General features: G+C 41.3%; 1 protein-coding gene across 1 annotated transcript in view; it reads right to left on the bottom strand.

The window, feature by feature from the left end:
* Window positions 1-8349, bottom strand: part of MPP7 (MAGUK p55 scaffold protein 7) — a 96464-nt gene extending 88115 nt beyond the window's left edge. Inside the window, exons 1-3 of the mRNA XM_059915917.1 lie at window positions 8116-8349; window positions 3758-3944; window positions 2981-3099 (exon numbers count right to left, since the gene is read on the bottom strand). Of these exons, the coding sequence (XP_059771900.1) occupies window positions 2981-3099; window positions 3758-3944; window positions 8116-8349 (540 nt within the window). The remainder of the gene's footprint in view (window positions 1-2980; window positions 3100-3757; window positions 3945-8115) is intronic.
* Window positions 8350-24246: the final 15897 nt, after the last annotated feature.

The following is a 24246-nucleotide window of genomic DNA, read 5'->3' on the forward strand; positions in this document are numbered from 1 at the left end:
ACAACTGTGAAATAAGAACAAAAATTTCTTGAAGAAACAAAACTACCAGGCTTCTTTAAAATAAATATAATACAGTCATGGAAGTCTTTAAGCCACATCTTGTTCTAAAGTGAACTTAAACCAGATTATAAAAATACATACAATGCCACTGAATAAAATAAAATTTAAAGTAAGTAAAGGAATCTCAGTAGGAAAAAACACAAGGATAGGAGATCAATTTAGAAATGAGGTTCAGACACAAACTACATGCTTCATGGTTCTGTATATTTGCAAAACATGGGTCCAAAATGCGGCTCTATGCTGACTGATGATCTATCAACTTCACTAGGTCACGTGAAGATGGATATCCTTGTCTTACCTCACATTATATATGATATTTCCTAGGTCTTCTACCAGTACCATCTTTCTTCTGACCTCACCCTCAGCCTAACCCTTTTTCGGGATCTCGAGCTCACAGTTTTTATTATTCAACTTTTCTATTTAGAAGTTTTTCTTTAAAAAAAGAAATCCGCAGCTAACGCAGTATAGGATCATCATAGCTCTTTTCCAGTGACAAGCTCACAACCTCCAGTACTCCCCCAGAGTGGAGCTCAAAATCCTACGGTGGCATGTGCCATACCTGCCACAGACCCTGACACCAAACCTACCTCTTCTTAAGTATATTTTACATCAGGCCAACAAGTTGTCTGCATTCAAAACTGTGTGGTGATTTAACAATCACTTTCTTTTTTACCTAAAAGAAGACGAGAACTGTGAAAATTTGGGGCTAGAATAAAATCAGGTTTTACATTCACCCAGTTCTAACCCATATACCAACAGCGTCAACTGCAGGCAAAAGAGCGTAACGTCAGAGCACATTTTGATTCAGTCTAAAAACAACTCTTTTCAAACAAATTCCTTTTGCTCTGCTGAGATTTACGTACAGAAGCCGAAGCCTTCTCTCCTCCAACCTTCAGTAGAGGCACTTGGACGACAGCTAAGCAGGCTGTCCCGGCTGTTTAAACTACTGTCGCATGAGACCTACCTCCTGTAGGGCATCCTAGGCTTTCCTACTTGAAAACTAACATAATGGGTCAGTCAGAGGACACCCTGGAGTCCTGCGCGTGAGAACAGTGGGGAGTGGGGAGCTGTGAAGAAAGGGAGGACGTACTAGAGTCACATACTAAAGCTGATTTTAAAAATACACTTTACGGCAACTACTGAAAAACGTTTGGAACAGTACACATGTTGTTATGCTACTTAAAATACTAGCAACATCAATTCATTTGCTGCACTGTTTTTGTAAACCAGATATCGATAACAGTTTGCTTCCTAGCCACTTAATTATGGACACATACTTGGAATAACAACCTATGCTGAAAACTCAACAGCTAGTGTAACGAAGAAATGTTTTACACATCAGTTTTATTCTATTAATAAAAATAACAACCATCTCTGTCAATTCTTTTTGGTCCTTCACATGCTATGATAATTCATTTTTTTCTTAATAATTATATTTGCCTAACCTATGTAACTACCAAAAGAACTAAGACCTTCGCTATCTTATTTGAAACTCACAAACAACCTTGTCAATAGGTATTACAATTTCCATTTTATAGGCAAGGAAACTGAGATAGTAGCCACATTATAAATAAATACAAACACACATACATCCATTGTTTGGGGGGCATGTTTGTTTACTGATTAAGGAGTGATGATGTCATCTGAAATGTGTTTTATTCCTTCTCTCAAGAGATCAAATCAATCTAAACAGATCCGTAACTATCCAACTTCCGAACATTTAATACAGGAATATTTTCATGACTGCCTCAGTAAGTGATAAACTTCATCAATTGTAAGCCCAAAACCATTTCTAACACATCCCAAGAGAGCAACTAAAAGACCTAAAATTATTCAGAATACGAAGATACCTTGGCAATTATAGAAAAACTAAATAAACCAATAAAGCACTCTTTAAATGTATTGCTACGAGAGTGCCACACATCAACACGCTAACTTCTTGAGAACTGCCACTGCTTGAAGCACACAAATTTCAGCAAATCTGACAAGAAAAAAACGCAGTAAGAATTCTCCTGTCCTGTGAAGCAACCGTACCTCAGAAGCCACTCATTTCCAAATACTATACATCAGTCAAAAAGCCTCTTATCACAACAGACAACCATACATAACAGGTTGAGCTGAACGGAGGACGGGATCGGATACTGTTGAGGCATACGTGTCCACCTCGTCCAGACTCAAGTAAGACTCTACATTTCTTTCAGCTTGAGTTAAAACAGAGAAAATGCAACTCATATTTCCAGAAGCAAGAGTGGCATATTTTCCAGTAAGTTCCTTGTTCTCGTCTTACTATTTTAGGAGTTGCGATCACTCCCAGCATTACTGTGTGGCAAGATCTGGTTTCTGGTGGCTGATCATTTCCACGGCGTGACGCTTGGCTAACACGGTCTCCACACACTGCTTTTTATTCCTATTTAGCGTCCCTGTATTTATACACAAAATACCATTTCAGTGGCACCGTGCCAGGAGAAGAAACAGCTTTGCTAGAATTTCACTTGACTTTATTAGAGGAAATTATTTTAAATTAATGTAGCTGCTGAACAGCTGTCATCCTGAACCTCAGAAAATATATTCCTTCTAATTTTTGCTGCGAACATTTATTTGTTTAAGTTAAATTCCAGCTCGTGAATGTTGACCAGGAGGAGTCTAACCCTTCCTGCTGCTATTTCACATTCCTTTTCTAAACAAGGGCAGGCACGGGCGGGCCCCATCAGTATGCACGGCCAGATCACCACCATCAAGTGAAATCATCTATGTATTTCTGGTGGAATCCTTTTAACAACTTCCACGCCTGGCAGTGAAATGGAACAAGGCTGTTTTGTTTTCGGAGGGCAACAGTTTGGTCTCTGGTTTACTAGATGGCGCTCAAAATATTCTTCCATATGTTTTTCCGCGAAGATCATCTGACAATAGCATTGTTTACCTTGACTAGTGAATGCAGGCTTTTTTCACCAAACACATCCCAGAGGAAGGTCAGGTCTTCCTGGCTGTCCACATGTGGCTGCAGCCGGGCTGGCAGAGCCGCCAGCAGCTCATACAGACCTACAAAATGGAAAGAAAACACAACGCGTCACCGGAGAGCGACCTCATTAACTTCGCTTAAGGTGTGTGAAACTGACGGCTGGAACATGTCCCTTTTACTGCATCTGTATTCTGGGCCATCAAGCAAAACTCTTCTCCAGAGAAGCAAGGGAAGCTTTTGGATTTTTAAATTCCAAAGATGTATGTATTAACAGGCCTGGTTTTACCTTATGCGGTGGTCATTTTACAGTCCTCCAAGTTTACATAACCCGAGACAGAAAATGTGTACAAGCTTTCAAAAAAAAAAAAAAAGAAGAAGAAGAAGAAGAAGAAAACGCATACATTCCTTTCCTTAATCGTTATTACATTTCCCTCAATGTTAGCCAAAAAGTGAAGTGAGTCATGAATAGGAAAAACTTCTTTAGAAGAGAAAATTGATAGCATGGTCCATTAAAATGGTTTTGTGGTTTCCAAAGAGTTCCTAATAATATATAGCTTCAAAAACATTTGCATTATTGAACGTCCAAAATCAAGTTCCCAAAAGTAAGCCAGAATAAACCATACTTGGTGTGGCATTATTTGTAGCCACGCTTTTTTTTTGTTTGTTTTTAAACAATGACAACAACAAACTGCATAGCACCTAGGCTAAATGCGACTCTAATCTGGAGGTATGTGGTACCCCTGGAAAGAGTCAAGGCCACAGATGCAGGTTGCACGCGCTCTCTCTGGAAGCTCCCTGCAAGCAGACAGTAGCGCAGTGTCCCGGAAGCAGCCTGCACAGACCATCCGTCTCGTCCCGGGGCCGGTAGACTCCTGTCCAAGAAGTGCCGCAGCAGTGCTTGCCCGGGACTCTTCAGGGAGGTGACCTGGCAGAAGTCAGCATCAACTCAGAGCTCATGTTTCATTTTCCAGCGGGATTCCATGAGGTAAAAAGGACAAAATTCTTTTTATTTCTGTCTGCTGTCTACAAAAACACCGAGACCTCCTGGGGTCTACAACACATGGGACTGTTGCTATTTCTGGTCTGAATAAGAGCTGCTGTTCATTAGAAAGACAGCTTTACAAGATATTTAACCAGTGAAGACTCATAAATTACAGACTTCTGATTAGCGCGTCTGTTATCTTTCCAAAGCCTTATAATATTCTGATAACCAGTGATAACTCACAACCACATGCATGGGTACCACTTTGGAAGTCAGATACGAAACTTGAGAGATTCGATTAAATTGAAACATTCCTGAAGCTGTATTTGACCAAAAAGATCCAAAATACTCCAGGCAGGAAAAACAAAAAACAAAAAACCTTCGCCCAACTGCATTCTTAAGTATTCTTGGTGGTTTATATTTATTCTCATAAAAACCTGGCATCCTGCCTAAACTAGCTCTTATTTACAATTCAGTAAAAATATTTTTACGTTAGCTCCACCTAAGTCAATGTATAATGATACAGGACTCACTTTATACAAATATATACACCCACACACAAATGTAAAGTAATCACAATCACCAAGATCAGAGATTCAAAACATGAAATTATGTAAAAAGAAGGTAGAATTTTACTATTACTGATTTCAGGAGTAGTAAAAATGATTACCTATTCCTTAGTAATATCATTAGAGTTGAATGATACTAATTCAACTGTGATATAATTTATGTGGTACAGTTCTTGGGGGATTAAATGAGTTAATACACTTGAACAGTCCTGCACGTGGTAAGTACTCAATGTTTCATATGTAACTTGAGTTTCAGCCATTGGGTTATTGATTTTGACTGTTATTCATCATTATCATTACTAAAAATGCAACAGTTCGGATCAAACAGACAGACCTAGATTCAAACCCCAGGTCTACACTTTACACATTTCACATCACTTATCTGAACCTTGTTTCCCTCACGTGTTGAAAAAGAAATGGTAATGTACACATGTGGTAAAACTGCATAGAACTAAATACACACACACACACACACACACACACACACACTCACGAGCACATGTGAAACCGAGGAAATCTGAAAAACGTCAACCGATGGCAGGGATGACGATCTCCCAGTTGTGACACGCTACTACAGTTATGCAAGATGTTACCACGGGGGGAACTGGTGAAAGTACACAGGATTTCTTTGTACTATGTCTTACAACGTGTGACTCTGTAATTATCTCGAAATAAAGCTGCAACTTACAACAGTTGTTGTAAGAATTCAGTGGAACAATTCACAGGGCAGGCACTTGATTAAAATAACCATGTTCTTCTTTCCTTAGTATGTCTCCTTGCAATGAACATCTCAGTGCATTGCTTCCAAGGGAAAACAACAGCTTAGGGACACCTGCCAACTGGACAAAACACCATACTCAGAAATGAAACCACCTGCGTCTTTTACACATGGGAATTGTTCACTTTACCCACATACACCTTAGCTTTTTGTGGGAATAAGACATGTTGGGTTTAATTTTCAAATAGTAATAATTTCTCCGTTAGTCAAAACTCAGAAGCCTGAGTTTTCTGTGTTCTTCCAGCTTTATGCAATCCTCATTTGTACGGTCCTCGAGTGGCAATAACACTTGCTTCTCTTCACCTCCCACATCTGGTGCCAGAGAACAAAGCCAGAAGAGACAGGACAATGCCAATCAGAAATTTAAAAGACGGTTAAAAGAGCTCCTAGGCCGGGGCTGTATGTAGTGTCAACTCAGGCAACGAGGAAACCATCACTTCCACTCAGATCAGCAACCCAGGCCCCAGAAAGCACCTCGGTCCATGTCTAAAACTGGGTCTGTGTTCCTACATGTGCTTTAAAGTACTCTTATATTCAGTTCCTAGAGTCCCAATCGTGAAGAATACTATGAAATCCAAATAGTTTTGGTCCTTGAGATTCAGAGGGCAAGTAAAGAGAGTTGAGACAGCTCGGCGTGTCTTTAAAAATTTTACCTAAATCCACTTGTTCCGTGCGTCATGAAACTTATCCTGTGCTCCTCTGTAGTCACCCCAGCTCATTCTAATAAACGTCTACGGCACCTGTGAACCCAGCGCATCCCTAGCTCTGAAGGTCTAGGACAAATCGGACGTGATTCCTGTCTGCAGGAGTCTACAGCGTAGATGACACCACAGGCTATTAGCAAAGTGAGTGCAGGACAGGGTCAGGCTGTGGAGGCAAGGGAAGGGGCCGGTCCCTCCAGGGGAGGGGACAACATCAGGAGACCCTTCAGCAGGAACAACGCCCGAGTCAGGGCTGCGAGGGCTGCAGGCCCAAGAATCAACATGCGTGAGCTCTCAGAGTTGGAGCCCTGGGGACAGCGCTAAGCGTAGAATATGCCACCCTCTCCCCAGGGAATCTTACAGTCTTGGATGACACAGAATGCATCTCATATATGAGCAAACATCAAGCAATCCTATTTGCCCAGGTACACAGCCAAAACATTTTCTCTTCCAAGTAAAATAAATAGATGTTTAGGCAGCTAATGAAACAAATGATTAATTTTCAGGAATGTTGATAAGATGCTCATGACTGCCTCTAATATTTAAATTGTAACTTAGTTAGAAACATACACTTTGAATTACCTATTAAGTAAAATACATTAACTCAGATACTTAGTTTTTGCCCCATTTGCACATTTCACGCAACCATTTTATTTAAATTCTTCAGAGTGAAGTTCTTCCTCATCATGAGATTATTTTCGCTTCCAGGTCAGTTGAGATACAGCACGGTTCTGAACATGGGAGACGCCTTCACTGAGAATCTGGGTGAAGCCGACTGGTTTTTCATTTGTTCTGTGGCTCTACATTTTTTTTTTTAATATTTTATTTATTTAATTATTTATTTATTTATGGCTGCATTGGGTCTTCGTTTCCGTGCGAGGGCTTTCTCCAGTTGCGGCAAGTGGAGGCCACTCTTCATCGCGGTGCGCGGGCCTCTCACCATCGTGGCCTCTCTTGTTGCGGAGCACAGGCTCCAGACGCGCAGGCTCAGTAGTTGTGGCGCACGGGCCTAGTTGCTCTGCAGCATGCGGGATCCTCCCAGACCAGGGCTCGAACCCGTGTCCCCTGCATTGGCAGGCAGACTCCCAACCACTGCGCCACCAGGGAAGCCCTGTGGCTCTACATTTTTGATCAACAAAACCACTTACCTACTCCTTAAAATTCTATCAATTGCAAATGTGAGGTTTTTAACCCTTCTCCAAGGAATAATGAAATCTGGTTTAAACCAGATTGTCTCCTTTTTTAAAAAACAATTCTGCCAAGGGAGCTCTCAATAATCCCCAAAATTATGAATTTCGGTTATATGTGAGTAATTTTGGCTTCTTCATTCAACACACATTTTTGTGCACGTGAATAAACAGAGAACGTTCTGTCTAAGAGATTTTGTAAGGACTTGAATATATGCCAGCTCTCTCTTCTCTAAGAGATCATTTTACAGAGGGAAAAAAAACTCACCTTATATTTGGGCACATACGATATAAGACACTGTCAAGGATGCCTGTGGGTTTCAATAAACTTATTTCATAAAAATATTCCAACAGAAAAAAGCAGTATTTTTAAATTAGTGTGTTTTATATACTGAGAGAAAAGAAATCAATAAGAGCAAAACTACAATAGGTCGAGGGTGACTCAATTCATATGTGCAATAATTATTCTAGCAATTTTAAGAAGAGAGCAATCAATGAAGGTCAGAGAAGCCTCTAATGGAGCTGGCAGGATACGGGCTGGGATCTGAAGGGGGGAAAACGGGGCCCAGAAGGGTGATTCTAAATTGAGGGCTGATGAAGGTGTTCACAGTAACAGGAGCCAATCGCAGAGAGAGGCAAAGATGCTTTTAAGATCTCCGAGTTGGTTCCTGAAGCCTGCTGTCTAGGAACGAAGTACTGTAATCTCTTCTCCCCTTTCCAGAGGAAGGTTAGATGGCAAATGCTGGCTGTCTGACGTCACGAAGAACAATATCCCAAGGAGAATGCTTTCCGTACAGTATAAACTGCCCACCCTGCGAGCCAGTTCATTAAGCCAGCACACGTGTGGACCACGATCTTAATTTAACGTCAGTCACTTACGTACTTGATTGGAGCTCCATGTGCTACAGCTGGCTTCTGCAGCCTTGCTGCGCTGAAGGGTAAAATACTTGTCATTTTCCTTAAAGATAAACAAACTACGGTCGTCCCTTGGCATCCGTGGCACACTGGCCCCAGGACCCGCCTAGGATCCCCAAATCCGCGGAAGCTCAAGTGCCACAGCCATCCTCCGTATCTGTGGTTCCACAACAGCAGATCCAACCAAACGCTGACCATGTCGTACTGTATTTACTGAAACCATCTGCATATCAGTGGACCTGGGCAGTTCAAACCCATGTTGTTCAAGGGCCAAGCGTAAGTGCTTTTTCTCCCTCAACAAAGCCTACGGTCAGAGTATGTTCTTGACGCCTTCTGAGGCAACACAAGTGACAGAGGGTCAGCAGTAGTATTTTACATACAGATATAAATACTTTGGTGCTTTAGCAACTTCAAGTAAGTTGTCCCGCAATTTTTTTTTTTTTTGCAATATCTAGATAAGAGTAGTACTGTAAAGCTACAGTCACACTTCCTATCAGGATCTTGTACGTGAGTAATAGGCAGGTGATTTGATCAAGGACTGTGGAAGGCAGATAACACTGACCCAACCGTGTTGAATAAAAACAATTCACCCGAAGTCATAATACATTGATCGGAAGATAAAGCATCATCATCTTGCACTAAAATTTCATGACTTTATAAGATTCACCAATTTACTGAAATACATGATAGCAATTTTAACTGTGGGTAAAGCCTCCTATCATCATAGTCAGACCCCTAGCGATTTTCACCCTGCCTAATAAAACTAGCTATTGAATATTAAAAACTGCGTTTATTTCTTTTGTCTCCCCCTTCCTTAACCTATCCTTCCTACCACCAACTCCTAAAGCTTCCTAAAATAATACTTAGTAAAAATTATTACCAGTAGAAATTCCTAGTAGTGTTCACCATACCTAATAGTATGGTATAAGCTATGGTAAAGTGCTTTACAGGTTACCTCATTCAGTGCTCTCTATAAGCAGGGCCTATTACTCTCTCCAGTTTACAGGAGGAAGTACCTTTAGCCTAGGAAGTGGCATAGTCAGGACTTAAACTCAACTCTGGCCCATGTCTCCCATATAACCCTATCATTTAAATCTTCTACTCAAAAACCTTCAAGAGCTCCCTCAAGAGAAAAGTTAAATGTCCAACTGGACAACCAAATTACAGATGGATCAAATATTTCAAATATAAACTACAGGACAATCTCAGAGAATACTTTTATCATCTTGGAGTTAAATGCTTTTCTTTGCACACAAAGAACCTAGAAACCACAAAAAGCAATGATTGACAGACTGTGACAAAATTTTCATGCATCAAAAAAAACCAAAGAAGTTTGCAGAGAAACTGCTAAAAATTATTTGCAACAAGCAAGTGATTGATATTAAGCATAATAAAACATCAGTAAACCAAGAGAAAAATGGGCAATGGCATATGAATAGGCATACGGTGGTAGAAGAAATAGATGACCCCCCCCCAAAAAATCAATACATAAAGCAGTGTTCAATCTAAGAAATAATATAAAATGATTCTTAAGAGCCAAAGTGTGAGTAGAAGGACGTGCGCTCACTCCCTCTTGCGAGAACACCAGAATCACAACTAGCTGCTGGACGGTCATCGACAGGAAGACACTGGAATGCACCAAAAAGGATACCCCGCATCCAAGACAAAGGAGAAGCCACAATGAGATGGTAGGAGGGGCGCAATCAGAGTAAAATCAAATCCCATAACTGGTGGGTGGGTGACTCACAGACTGGCGAACACTTATACCACAGAATTCCACCCACTGCAGTGAAGGTTCTGAGCCCCACGTCAGGCTTCCAAACCTGGGGGTCCGGCAATGGGAGGCGGAATTCCTAGAGAATCAGACTTTGAGGGATAGTGGGATTTGATTACAGGACTTTGACAGGACTGGGGGAAACAGAGAGTCCACTCTTGGAGGGCACACACAAAGTAGTGTGCACATCGGGACCCAGGGGAAGGAGCAGTGACCCCGGGGGAGACTGGACCAGACCTACCTGCTAGTGTTGGAGGGTCTCCTGCAGAGGCAGGGGGTGACTCTGTTTCACCGTGGGGACGGGGATGGTGGCAGCGGAAGTTCTGGGAAGTACTCTTTGGCATGAGCCCTCCCAGAGTCTGTTATTAGCCCCACCAAAGAGCCCAGGTAGGCTCCAGTGTTGGGTTGTCTCAGGCAAAACAACCAACAGGGAGGGAACCCAGCCCCACCCATCAACAGTCAAGTGGATTAAAGTTTTACTGAGCTCTGACCACCACAGCAACAGTCAGCTCTACCCACCATCAGAGCCTCCCATCAAGCCTCTTAGATAGCCTCAACCACCAGAGGGCAGACAGCAGAAGCAAGAAAAACTATAATCCTGCAGCCTGTGGAACAAAAACCACATTCACAGAGAGACAGACAAGATGAAAAGGCAAAGGACTAAGTACCAGATGAAGGAACAAGATAAAACCCCAGAAAAACAACTAAATGAAGTGGAGATAGGCAACCTCCCAGAAAAAGAATTCAGAATAATGATGGTGAAGATGATACAGGACCTCGGAATAAGAATGGAGGCAAAGATCGAGAAGATGCAAGAAATGTTTAACAAAGACCTAGAAGAATTAAAGAACAAACAAACAGAGATGAACAATACAATAACTGAAATGAAAACTACACTAGAAGGAATCAATAGCAGAATAACTGAGGTAGAAGAACGGATAAGTGACCTGGAAGACAGAATGGTGGAATTCACTGCTGCGGAACAGACTAAAGAAAAAAGAATGAAAAGAAATGAAGACAGCCTAAGAGACCTCTGGGACAACATTAAACGCAACAACATTCACATTATAGGTGTCCCAGAGGAGAAGAGAGAGAGAAAGGACCAGAGAAAATATTTGAAGAGATTATAGTCGATAACTTCCCTAACATGGGAAAGGAAATAGCCACGCAAGTCCAGGAAGTGCAGCGAGTCCCAAACAGGATAAACCCAAGGAGAAACACAAGCTGAGACACACAGTAATCAGATTGGCAAAAATTAAAGACAAAGAAAAATTATTGAAAGCAGCAAGGGAAAAACGACAACATACAAGGGAACTCCCATAAGGTTAACAGCTGATTTCTCAGCAGCAACTCTACAAGCCAGAAGGGAGTGGCATGATATACTTAAAGTGATGAAAGGGAAGAACCTACAACCAAGATTACTCTACCCAGCAAGGATCTCATCCAGATTTGATGGAGAAATCAAAAGTTTTACAGACAAGCAAAAACTAAGAGAATTCAGCACCCCCAAACCAGCTCTACAACAAATGCTAAAGGAACTTCTCTAAGTGGGAAACACAAGAGAAGAAAAGAACCTACAAAAACAAACCCAAAACAATTAAGAAAATGGTCATAGGAACATACATATTGATAATTACCTTAAACGTGAATGGATTAAATGCTCCAACCAAAAGACACAGGCTTGCTGAATGGATACAAAAACAAGACACACAAATATTCTGTCTACAAGAGACCCAATTCAGACCTAGGGACACATACAGACTGAAAGTGAGGGGATGGAAAAAGATATTCCATGCAAATGGAAATCAAAAGAAAGCTGGAGTAGCTATACTCATATCAGATAAAATAGACTTTAAAATAAAGAATGTTACAAGAGACAAGAAGGACACTACATAATGATCAAGGGATCAATCCAAGAAGAAGATATAACAATTATAAATATATATGCACCCAACATAGGAGCACCTCAATACATAAGGCAACTGCTAACAGCTATAAAAGAGGAAATCGACACTAACACAATAATAGTGGGGGACTTTAACACCTCACTTACACCAATGGACAGATCATCCAAAATGAAAATAAATAAGGAAACAAAAGCTTTAAATGACACAATAGACCACATAGATTTAATTGATATTTATAGGACATTCCATCCAAAAACAGCAGATTACACTTTCTTCTCAAGTGCGCATGGAACATTCTCCAGGATAGATCACATCTTGGGTCACAAATCAAGCCACAGTAAATTTAAGAAAATTGAAATCATATCAAGCATCTCTTCTGACCACAATGTTATGAGATTAGAAATCAATTACAGGGAAAAAAAACGTAAAAAACACAAACACATGGAGGCTAAACAATACGTTACTAAATAACCAAGAGATCACTGAAGAAATCAAAGAGGAAATCAAAAAATACCTAGAGACAAATGACAATGAAAACACGATGATCCAAAACCTATGGGATGCAGCAAAAGCAGTTCTAAGAGGGAAATTTATAGCTATACAAGCCTACCTAAAGAAACAGGAAAAATCTCAAGTAAACAATCTAACCTTACACCTAAAGGAACTAGAGAAAGAAGAACAAACAAAACCCAAAGTTAGCAGAAGGAAAGAAATCATAAAGATCAGAGCGGAAATAAATGAAATAGAAACAAAGAAAACAATAGCAAAGATCAATAAAACTAAAAGCTGGTTCTTTGAGAAGACAAACAAAATTGATAAGCCATTAGCCAGACTCATCAAGAAAAAGAGGGAGAGGACTCAAATCAATAAAATTAGAAATGAAAAAGGAGAAGTTACAACAGACACCGCAGAAATACAAAGCATCCTAAGAGACTACTACAAGCAACTCTATGCCAATAAAATGGACAACCTGGAAGAAATGGACAAATTCTTAGAAAGGTATAACCTTCCAAGACTGAACCAGGAAGAAGCAGAAAATATGAACAGACCAATCACAAGTAATGAAATTGAAACTGTGAATAAAAATCTTCCAACAAACAAAAGTCCAGGACCAGATGGCTTCACAGGTGAATACTATCAAACATTTAGAGAAGAGCTAACACACATCCTTCTCAAACGCTTCCAAAAAATTGCAGAGGAAGGAACACTCCCAAACTCATTCTATAAGGCCACCATCACCCTGATACCAAAACCAGACAAAAATACTACAAGAAAAGAAAATTACAGACCAATATCACTGATGAATATAGATGCAAAAATCCTCAACAAAATACTAGCAAACAGAATCCAACAACACATTAAAAGGATCACACACCACGATCAAGTGGGATTTATCCCAGGGATGCAAGAATTCTTCAATATACGCAAATCAATCAATGTGATACACCATATTAAAAAACTGAAGAATAAAAACCATATGATCATCTCAATAGATGCAGAAAAAGCTTCTGACAAAATTCAACACCCATTTATGATAAAAACTCTCCAGAAAGTGGGCATAGAGGGAACCTACCTCAACATAATAAAGGCCATATATGTCAAACCCATGGCAAACATCATTCTCAATGGTGAAAAACTGGAAGCATTTCCTCTAAGATCAGGAACGAGACAAGGATGTCCACTCTCACCACTATCATTCAACATAGTTTTGGGAAGTCCTAGCCATGGCAATCAGAGAAGAAAAAGAAATAAAAGGAATACAAATTGGAAAAAAAGAAGTAAAACTGTCACTGTTTGCAGATGACATGACATTATACATAGGGAATCCTAAAGATGCCACCAGAAAACTACTAGAGCTAATCAATGAATTTGGTAAAGTTGCAGGATACAAAATTAATGCACAGAAATCTCTTGCATTCCTATACACTAATGATGAAAAATCTGAAAGAGAAATTATGGAAACACTCCCATTTACCATTGCAACAAAAAGAATAAAATACCTAGGAATAAACCTACCTAGGGAGACAAAAGACCTGTATGCAGAAAACTATAAGACACTGATGAAAGAAATTAAAGATGATACCAACAGATGGAGAGATATACCATGTTCTTGGATTGGAAGAATCAATATTGTGAAAATGACTATACTACCCAAAGCAATCTACAGATTCAATGCAATCCCTATCAAATTACCAATGGCATTTTTTACGGAACTAGAACAAATCATCTTAAAATTTGTGTGGAGACACAAAAGACCCCGAATAGCCAAAGCAGTCTTGAGGGAAAAAAACGGAGCTGGAGGAATCAGACTCCCTGACTTCAGACCATACTACAAAGCTACAGTAATGAAGACAATAGGGTACTGGCACAAAAACAGAAACATAGATCAATGGAACAAGATAGAAAGCCCAGAGATAAACCCACGCACTTATGGTCAACTAATCTATGACAAAGGAGGCAAAGATATACAATGGAGAAAAGACAGTCTCTTCAATAAGTGGTGCTGGGAAAACTGGACAGCTACATGTAAAAGAATGAAATTAGAACACTCCCTAACACCATACACAAAAATAAATTCAAAATGGATTCGAGACCTAAATGTAAGACCAGACACTATAAAACTCTTAGAGGAAAACATAGGAAGAACACTCTTTGACATAAATCACAGCAAGATCGTTTTTGATCCACCTCCTAGAGTAATGGAAATAAAAACAAAAATAAACAAATGGGACCTAATGAAACTTCAAAGCTTTTGCACAGCAAAGGAAACCATAAACAAGACTAAAAGACAACCCTCAGAACGGGAGAAAATATTTGCAAACGAATCAACGGACAAAGGATTAATCTCCAAAATATATAAACAGCTCATGCAGCTCAATATTAAAGAAACAAACAACCCAATCCAAAAATGGGCAGAAGACCTAAATAGACATTTCTCCAAAGAAGACATACAGATGGCCAACAAGCACATGAAAAGCTGCTCAACATCACTAATTATTAGAGAAATGCAAATCAAAACTACAATGAGGTATCACCTCACACCTGTTAGAATGGGCATCATCAGAAAATCTACAAACAACAAATGCTGGAGAGGGTGTGGAGAAAAGGGAACCCTCTTGCACTGTTGGTGGGAATGTAAATTGATACAGCCACTATGGAGAACAGTATGGAGGTTCCTTAAAAAACTGAAAATAGATTTACCATATGATCCAGCAATCCCACTACTGGGCATATACCCAGAGAAAACCATAATTCAAAAAGACACATGCACCCCAGTGTTCATTGCAGCACTATTTACAATAGCCAGGTCATGGAAGCAACCTAAATGCCCATCGACGGACAAATGGATAAAGAAGTTGTGGTACATATATACAATGGAATATTACTCAGCCATAGAAAGGAACGAAATTGAGTCATTTGTTGAGACGTGGATGGATCTAGAGACTGTCATACAAAGTGAAGTAAGTCAAAAAGAGAAAAACAAATATCGTGTATTAACACATGTATGTGGAAACTAGAAAAATGGTACAGATGAGCCGGTTTGCAGGGCAGAAGTTGAGACACAGATGTAGAGAACAGACATATGGACACCTAGGGGGGAAAACTGCGGTGGGGTGGGGATGGTGGTGTGCTCAATTTGGCGATTGGGATTGACATGTATACAGTGATGTGTATAAAATTGATGACTAATAAGAACCTGCAGTATAAAAAAACAAACAAAACAACTAATACTAAACTTTCATTGGGTTATTTGTATGGAAATATGTTAATATAAATGTTTCAGACATTACATGAAATTTCTAAAAATCTTATATGTTCTGGTATAATGTTATAAGTCATAATTCTAGTTATTACTTTAAAATGTATATCTCAGAAATAACTAAATTTCCTTGTCAATTGCATTATTATGAACTTTCATCAAATCTTTAACTGTGGTCATTTTTAAGTCTTTTGTCATTTACAGACAGTTCTGGGTGTACTCTGATGCTTTTGCAAAAATGTTCCTATAAAAGGGTTTCATCTTCAAGGAATTCATGGAAAAGACTCTGACAAGTACAGGTTTTTGGTAACTGACTGTACTGCTGAACTGAATGAATAAGCATTTTCAGAACTCTAATGGAAAACTGATGAACTCATAAAAGTGCTAACAAAAGATCAAGATGGAAAAAAAAAATTAATTACATGGGACTGAGTGAACTGATGAGGATGAGTATAATTTTTGTGACTTTGTTTGAATAAAAAAAAAAATTCCACAAGGACTCAGAGGCAAAAAATATACAAATCAATTTTCACTGCAAAGTAAAGGAGCTGTTACAGTGGAGGATTACTGGACTGAATGTCAGTATTATGACATAGTATGAGTGTGTTTCATGTTTGGTAATTGCAATCATTGTTGCTTTTGTTGTGGTCATCCATTTACAATGCTTGGTGTCAGTCTATTTATCTCTTGTAAAAATAAAATACAGTGTGTGTGTGTGGAAAAAAAAAAAAAGCCAAAGCATATCACTTTTCTTTCATCAATTTAGGAGATAATTAAGTTTGCAAATACCCAGTCTTAGGAAGGGCATGAGAACAGGCACCCAGCAGGCATTTGGTGGGATACACACTCGTTCCTTCAGCCAGCATCCATTGACCACTGTAAGTTCTCTGGGCCACATGCTGTTCAAGGTGTTTGGCTAGATCAGTGAACCCACAAAGATCCCGACTGTCGTGGAGATAACACTCCAGGGGGAAGACAAATAATAAACATAAGTCAGTAAATTATACAGTGTGTATCAGACACTGATAGAAAAAGAGAAAACCAAGCAGTGTAAGGCAGACCCAGTGCTGGGCCACCGGCACAGGCCACGGCAGGTGAGGTGGCCAGGGAACCCAGAGACCGGAGGACGGCGAGGGAGCTAATGGGCACATGAGGCACAAGCAGTCCAGGCAGAGGGGTCAGACAGCACAGAAACCCCACCCCTAAGACCGGGGGTGCCCGCAGTGTCTGGGGAGGGCAAGGCACCCAGGCTGACCGGGGCAGAGGGAGGGAGAGACGGTCTAAGGGAAGAAACGAGGACCAGGTCACGCTGGCTCTTGTAGGACAAATACTGCAAAGAACTTAACTTTTATTTTATAGGGACAGAGCCACTGCCGGGTTTTTGAGTAAAGGAGTAGAACGACCTGAGTTACATCTTAAAAGCGTTGCTCTGGCTGCTGAATTGAGAAGAGAGGGCAGGGGAGCAAGCGCAGAGGCAGAGAACGAGTCAGAGGGTCAGGCGGGGACCCAGGCGACAGAGGGCGGCGGCCTGCACCCAGCAGCAGCGGGCGGGAGCTGCGAGGGGCGTTCAAACTCTGGAGAGATTTCGAAGGAAGAGCCAATTATGAATTTCTGTCAGATGGAATGAGGGGTATGAGAAGAAGAAAGGAAACAAGCATGACCACAAAACTGAAGCTGCCATCAAGGGAGACGGGGACGTTCAGTTTTGGGCCAGTGAGCTGCAGATGTGGACGGGATGTCCAGGTGGAGATGAGGTGGGCAGCTGGATGGAGAAGCCAGGAGCTCCGCAGAGAGCCTGCGCTGAAGATGCACACTTGGGTGCCCTGGGCACGAGCCTGGGTGAGACCCAGGGACAGGAGTGTGCACACAGAAGGAGGAGAGGCTGAGGACCGAGCCCCGGGGTCTCTGCGGTGACCAGATGTGCGGGAGCACGGGGGCCTGCCGTCCTGGAGGCCTGGTGCGGCGGGGAAGGGTGACGGCCGGGGCGCGAGAGGCCACCGTCAGGGAGGTACACCAAGGCCCGAGAACTGCCCGTCGGATCCAGCTGCGCGGAGGTTACCGACTCTGGCAGCGTGACAGGTGATGACCGCAGAGCATTGACGATATCGAGTGACACCTTGGAAAGAGCAAATATTGGCAACTCTTAGGAGGAGGGTTGGTACAAAACAGAATCAGTGTCTGTCAGGTGTCAGGGAAGGGAGGGGTAAAGAAGTTGCTTTAAGAAGAGAAAAACAGCCCGTTTGTGCGCCAACGACATCGATCGGCGCCCCCCGCCTTGAGGAGGTGAGAAGGAACAGGGTCAGGCACACGCGGAGGGACGGCTGAGATGGCAGCATGGATTGGTCGTCTGTGGCTCCAAGGAGGACGGCAGGGAAGGGGACACGTGGCAGAGGGACTGAGAAGACTCTCCTACCATCACACGGTGTTTTCAGTATAAACTATGAGACCTGTGGGGAGTGACGACAGAGAATCAAGTGTCTGCGTTCGAAAGAAAAGGTTGGAAAGAGTCACCTGGGAGAATGGAAAAATGAATAAAGCAGGCAAATCATACATCGGCATCGTACTGGCAATATGAAATTTTTAAGCCTACATGCATTCCCTTTGAGCCAGCTCCTTCGTTCACTCACTCATTCCCTTTCTAGGGATCTAGCCTGGATCTATATCCAACTCCACCAGCGCTTAATCCAGAAAGAGAAACCAGAACGAACAGGAAATAATTACTTTCATTTTCACTATATGTGTGTATGTATATTTCATATTTGATATATATATGTACATATTTCTGCATTGCTTGAGTTTTTACAAAATAGACGTTACTTTCACAATTTCAAAAATTTCACTTCTGGGTACTATCCTGACATAAACCTTTTCCCAGCACGACGGCTCACAACCTCCCCCCTAATTCTGTTCCAGCCACGGTGGACCGCTATTTGCTATCCCCTGAAAGCGTAACTGTTTCCATGCAATCTTACACCAACTCGCTAGATAATTAACTTCCTGGTGATCACTGCTGCTGTCATAGTGCCCTCCGCCAGGACCCCCGAGATTATCTGGAAGACAAAACAAGCGTGGTAACAGTCTGACCTCAGACTTTCACGAACAGGTTTAGCATAACACACTTGACAACGTCTCAAGTGCGTGGAGGAAGCTGGCAAACTCCCTCTGTGTTTCTAAATTCCTCTGGATCCTTTCCTGACCCCACTCCACAAATACCGAGTGCCACCATGTGCCAAACTGCTTAAAGCTGGGGATACAAGGCTGAGGGAGAGAAAGGAAAGTCATCCCCCAGTGTAGTGTGGGAGACGGCATCAGACGTTGTCGTGAGGATAAAGGCAGAGCTGTAACTGAGAACGCGCTGCACGGGAGCGAGTCATGGCTGGGGAAAGCGCAGCAGTGGGATGTGAACAGCCTCAGGGAAAGCTTCCCCGGGCAAGTGACGCTTGTGCTGAGACGGTCCAAGTACAGACGCGAGCTAGGGATGACGAAGTGGGGAGTAGAAAGACCCACAGGAAAAAGAAATGCACATACGAGGGCCCGGGGGTAGATGCTTGGACTCCGCAGCCGATGACGTAAATACAAATCCCAACTCTGCAACTGTTAATTGGTTAACATCTCTGTGCATCCAGTTTTTAAACTGTATAAAGGCGTAGTTGACCTAGCCTTACTAGGATTGTAATAAGGGTTAAATGAGTCATCTGTAAAGCTCAGAATGATGCCTCATTTAACTGTATATCCTATGTATTTAAAATAAAAATAAATTCCAAATTAAACCTAAAACATATGCATATGCCAGGGCATCAAGGAGACAGAATAGAAAATGTAAGTTTATGCTGCTGGAGAAAAGCTTTCCACGATAGGCAATAAAGACGGGCAGCGATGGACCCCATGTACTGGGTGGGTAAAGCGTGAACTAGCGAGAAGAGAAATGAAGAAAGTGATCACATACCCCTGACTCAGGTCAGTCTAGACATCTGCACAGTAGATAAAGAAAAGTGGGAAGAAAGATGACAAATGGTCCCAGCTCTAGAACAGCATGAAAACCTTCAAGATGAACATAATGCAACAAATACTTGCAAGAAGTGGCACTAACTCTAATTCTCGTGATATCAGTGTCATGTATTCACTGACAAAGTTCTTACAACATTGGCTTGTGTAAATTGTGTTGATGCACGGTCCTAATTCAAAATCCAAACTGAAGCTCCTAGGAACCAATCATTTGTCATTCACACTAACGTGCTGAACAACTGGACTCATCTTCAAATGCTTCAAGTGACTACAGAAAAGTAACAGTAATCCCTTTACTGAGATAATTCTATATATCCTCACTCTCTCCAGCCTGCCAGGGTTAGACACAACAAGGAAACACTCTGGAGATGAAGAGCTACACCAGGCCGCAGTAGCCTTGCGAAAACAAATGACTCAGAGCAGATCTGACCACAAATGTTCATTCCAATTATTCGATCATTCTGGGTCTCTGGGCCGCTGCCTCTTGAAGTGACAATGGAAAACGGTGCATCAGATACAGGATCAGCTCTGTCATAAAATCACTCATATCCTCCTTCTTTTGGCAAAACTAAGCATCAGGGAATCCTGGCTGCATGCAGAGAAAGTGCAAAACCAGCCAGCAGTATAATTCATCTCAAGAGGTAGTAGTTGGGTTTTTTTTTGAAACAGATCTTGTTTTTGAGCCTTTTAACAATGGGTCTCGCAGCAATTTTCCCAAGAACTCTTGATATAATTAACATCTTCGTAAGAAAAAAGCCAAGAATTCCTGTTTAGAGTTTCAGTGTTGAAACATTTTTGAGAGACTTTTACCTTCCATTTCAAAGCTACACAGTTCTATCGAAATACAAAAGATTCTGGAACTTGAAACTTCACAAGGACATCCTTCACAGAGAATACAACACCCTCAGAAGTCAGAAAAACTGCACCGGTCAAGAACTTATACCCAAAAGTCACAAAAAGACTTTACCACTTGGCACAGATCACTTCCCCAAACTGATCTTTATTATAAAAATTTTCTTCTGAATCATTAAAATAGGGTGGCGGACAGGGAACACGAATAATGGATGAAAAAAGAAATCAGGCAACATATTTATTTCCTGCACAGATGAGAAAAAGTTATAACGCCTTGTAAAAGAGGAAAATGACCAGGGTTGTCACATCTGTCAAACGACAGAGAAGTTTCCTTTTATCAAGGAGACTATAAAGTGTAGACACACCATCTGGACTACATCAAAAGTAGTCCAAGGGCAAAGCAAAAAGCAGAAGCCTCTAACCTACTCAAGTGAGGGGTTCAGAAAGTCTGAAGAGAAGTGGGCCAGGGACGGGCGCTATGACTGTACTAATTCATCAGATGGAAGATGGTTCATAGCTGCTGGGCAGACTTGAAGCCTAAATGAAACTAACAAAGTCCCTGGGGGGCCGGATCAAAGCGATGACAGATAACCACTCAAAGCAGCGACCATGACTAACCTCGTGTCAGTGGGGAGAGGACGCCCACAGCCTGACTGCGAGTGGCCATGGGTCACCTGAGACAGCGCTGGAGCGGGAGCGTGGCTGGGCAGCGCGAGGCTCGGCTAGAACGTGAAGCATCGTGATGTAGGGGAGGGGGAAGGAGTCTTGGGAGTAAAGGACAGACAGGTCACCAAGGCTATTCGCCCGTTGGGAAGCCCGTGCTCCCAGCGAGTAACAGGCTGTGGGTGGGAGGGAGGCAAAGCCACAGCCCCACCGGCCCCGTGCTTAGCCTGAGCTGATGACGGACGGCAGGTGAGGCAGACACACACCGACCGGACACCGTGAAACCGAGGAGAAGAGCATCTCACCTAAGCGAACCAACTACCGAGCTGGACCCCTTTAGCGGGGATCACAGGACTCGGAGACCAGCGTCCTAATCAGAGGTTCCGGCTCGCGTCTCAGGCACTCACTCCCACCTGCTGCAGTGATCCAACCAGCCTCAGCAGTACCACCTCCCAACACAAGGACAATGAAACACCAAGACTCAGGAGTCCCACTCAGAGCAAAAAGTTACTACACAGAGAAAAAGGCTTTGCTCTCCTAAACACACACACACTAGAATTTTTTTAAAAAAGAAAAAAAAAAAACAGAATAAGAAACTTCTACCAGCTTAAACTTGCTGTAAACACCCAGCATGATCCAGGGCTAATTAGAATCTTAACTCCTGATTTGAGAAATGTTTTCACCAAAACCAACAGAGAATTTCGCACATTCCTTCCCTCCTCCTCCACAGCGAGTTTGTAGAATGACAGCTATGCCATAATCTAGGGAGAAGGTATCGCCGCTATCCATATTGTAGATATTCTGAAAATTCAAGAACATAGATGACAACGGATGTATCACAGATTTACCTACATAAACTGTAAAGAAATCTCTGTTTAGGACAATTTATGTTCTATTGCTATTTTACTGTATTTGGACAAATATAAATAATTATTAAATCAAAGGAAATTAATGATAAAATGTGACATTTTATCACAAATAAAATTCTCAAAACAGTAACATCTAAAAAAAATACAGAAGCATGAAGAAGTGAAGACATTTTTCCAGTTCCAGCAAAGTGCTTCTGTAAAACTATAACGTTCTGTACAGGACAGTAGTTCCTGAGAGAAGAAATGGCTCAGAATTTGACGACAGTCTTCCCACAGCAAACGATTCACTCTTCTCGCAGATTCCAGATGAGCGGCATTCCTGCCATCAGGATGGAAAAATTTACTGTGAGTCTAGAGAAATTTAATACCACCATTCTTGTCATTTCCCTCATAGCTTCATTATTAGAACAAGTCTGGGGAAGCTATAAACCTATGTTAAATGATAAAAAAGATGTTCTCTGTGTCCAATCATATTAGATGCCATACGTGACCAAAATACTGAGAAATCATATAGAAAAAGACTTGGGAAAGAGAAATATATGTATTCGATTTTTTTCCTTAGTTTTGGTATTTGCGTTCTATACAGTACGGCCGGGCACAGGACTAAAACGTTTTACTATAACCATGGGCTAATAAACACTAAAGAACATATATCGACGCCCAGAACAACACTATAAAACTTTACTGTATTAATAAAATGGGATACACCAAGCTTTAAATTTTCCACTTTGTCACAGGTAAAATAATCAGCACAATTCGGTGCCACTCACAACAGGCCTCAATTTTTCTCCTTTAAACTATGTTTTATTTCCAAAACTACCTATACTACGAAAATATTTTAATTCAACCCTGATAGAGGCATTCTCTTTTTTACACTCTCCCTCAACTGCAAATAACTTATTAAAGCATTCGGCAGGCCGAGTTTTTAAATGTGCAAAATAATTTTAATAATTATAAAACGGCAGATTGCTTAGTTCCAGCTTATACAATTACAAGCCTACCTCAGAGACACTACGGCTCAGTTCCAGACCACTATAAGACAGCAAATACCGCAATAAACTGAGTCACACGAGTTTTTTGGTTTCTCAGTGCATACAGAAATTATGTTTACACTACACTGCGGCCTATTAAGTGTGCAATAGCACTATGTCCAAGAACCCAATGGACATGCCTTAATTTAAAAATACTTTATTGCTAAAAAGCGCTAAACATCATCTGACAATGCAGGGTCGCCACAAACCTTTAATTTGTAAAAACAGTATCTGCGAAGCGCACTGAAACGAGGTATGTAACACCTCCCTGTCTTACAATGGAAGGAATGCAGAAAACACCTGGCACCTGGGCCGCCCTTAGTAGCTACACAGTAGATGCCATCATCTTTTTTATCATTTCCTCTTGGAGGCTTGTTAGTTGAATTTAATAAGCAATTAAGTGAAAGGAAAGCCCCTAGCAGAGTTCAAGAGACAGAATCCCTCCAATGGCTTTCTTTCCAAGGACTCTCCTGAAATATCCTTCATGACATCCCCAAGAACAATCTGCCCCGCAGTAATGCAACAGCTGTGCTCCTAAGAAAACCTGTGTTATCAAAAACATATAAAAGCCCCGCTTCCATGGGGAAAAGACGTGGTAGGTGAGAGTTTCCAACTAGTGACGACAATGTACTTCATGCATGAATCTTAGTAATAAACGGAATAATCTACAGTGTAACTACATTTTATTTTAAGCTAAAAATAATAAACTGGTGGTTCGAAACTGACAACCACCAACCTAAATGCTTCCCACCCTTCCAGCCTACACAAATGCTTCTTTAAACTGCTTGAAATTTTGTCTGTAACAGAAATCATAATCATCAGGGGTAAACCCCACCCTCAAAACTCCAAGAGTGGCCAGCTTAAAGCTGCTGAAATGTAAGAGAATATCCAGAAAGAGACCTAGTACACGTAAAGAATTTAGTATAAGATAAAGGTAGCATTTCAAACCAGGGAAGTAGTGAGAAATTATTCTACTAGGAGTGCTGCATCCCTGGATTACCCTTTCAGGAAAAAATGAAATCAAATACTAAACTAGATCCCTACATAATGAAGGCAATCCCAAATAACATCTTTATATTTGAATTGTGTCATAAAAATTCAGTCTAAGAAATATCTGCTATCACAAAAATCCTTTCACAATAATTACAAGAGTGATTTTTTTTTCACAATCCTCACTTGTCAAGAAGTCTTACAGAGTTTAGTTACTCTGTCCCGTACCTTAAAACACGTTCAC

This window comes from Balaenoptera ricei, chromosome 2, assembly GCF_028023285.1.
Source record: "Balaenoptera ricei isolate mBalRic1 chromosome 2, mBalRic1.hap2, whole genome shotgun sequence".
NCBI classification, from domain to species: Eukaryota; Metazoa; Chordata; class Mammalia; order Artiodactyla; family Balaenopteridae; genus Balaenoptera; species Balaenoptera ricei.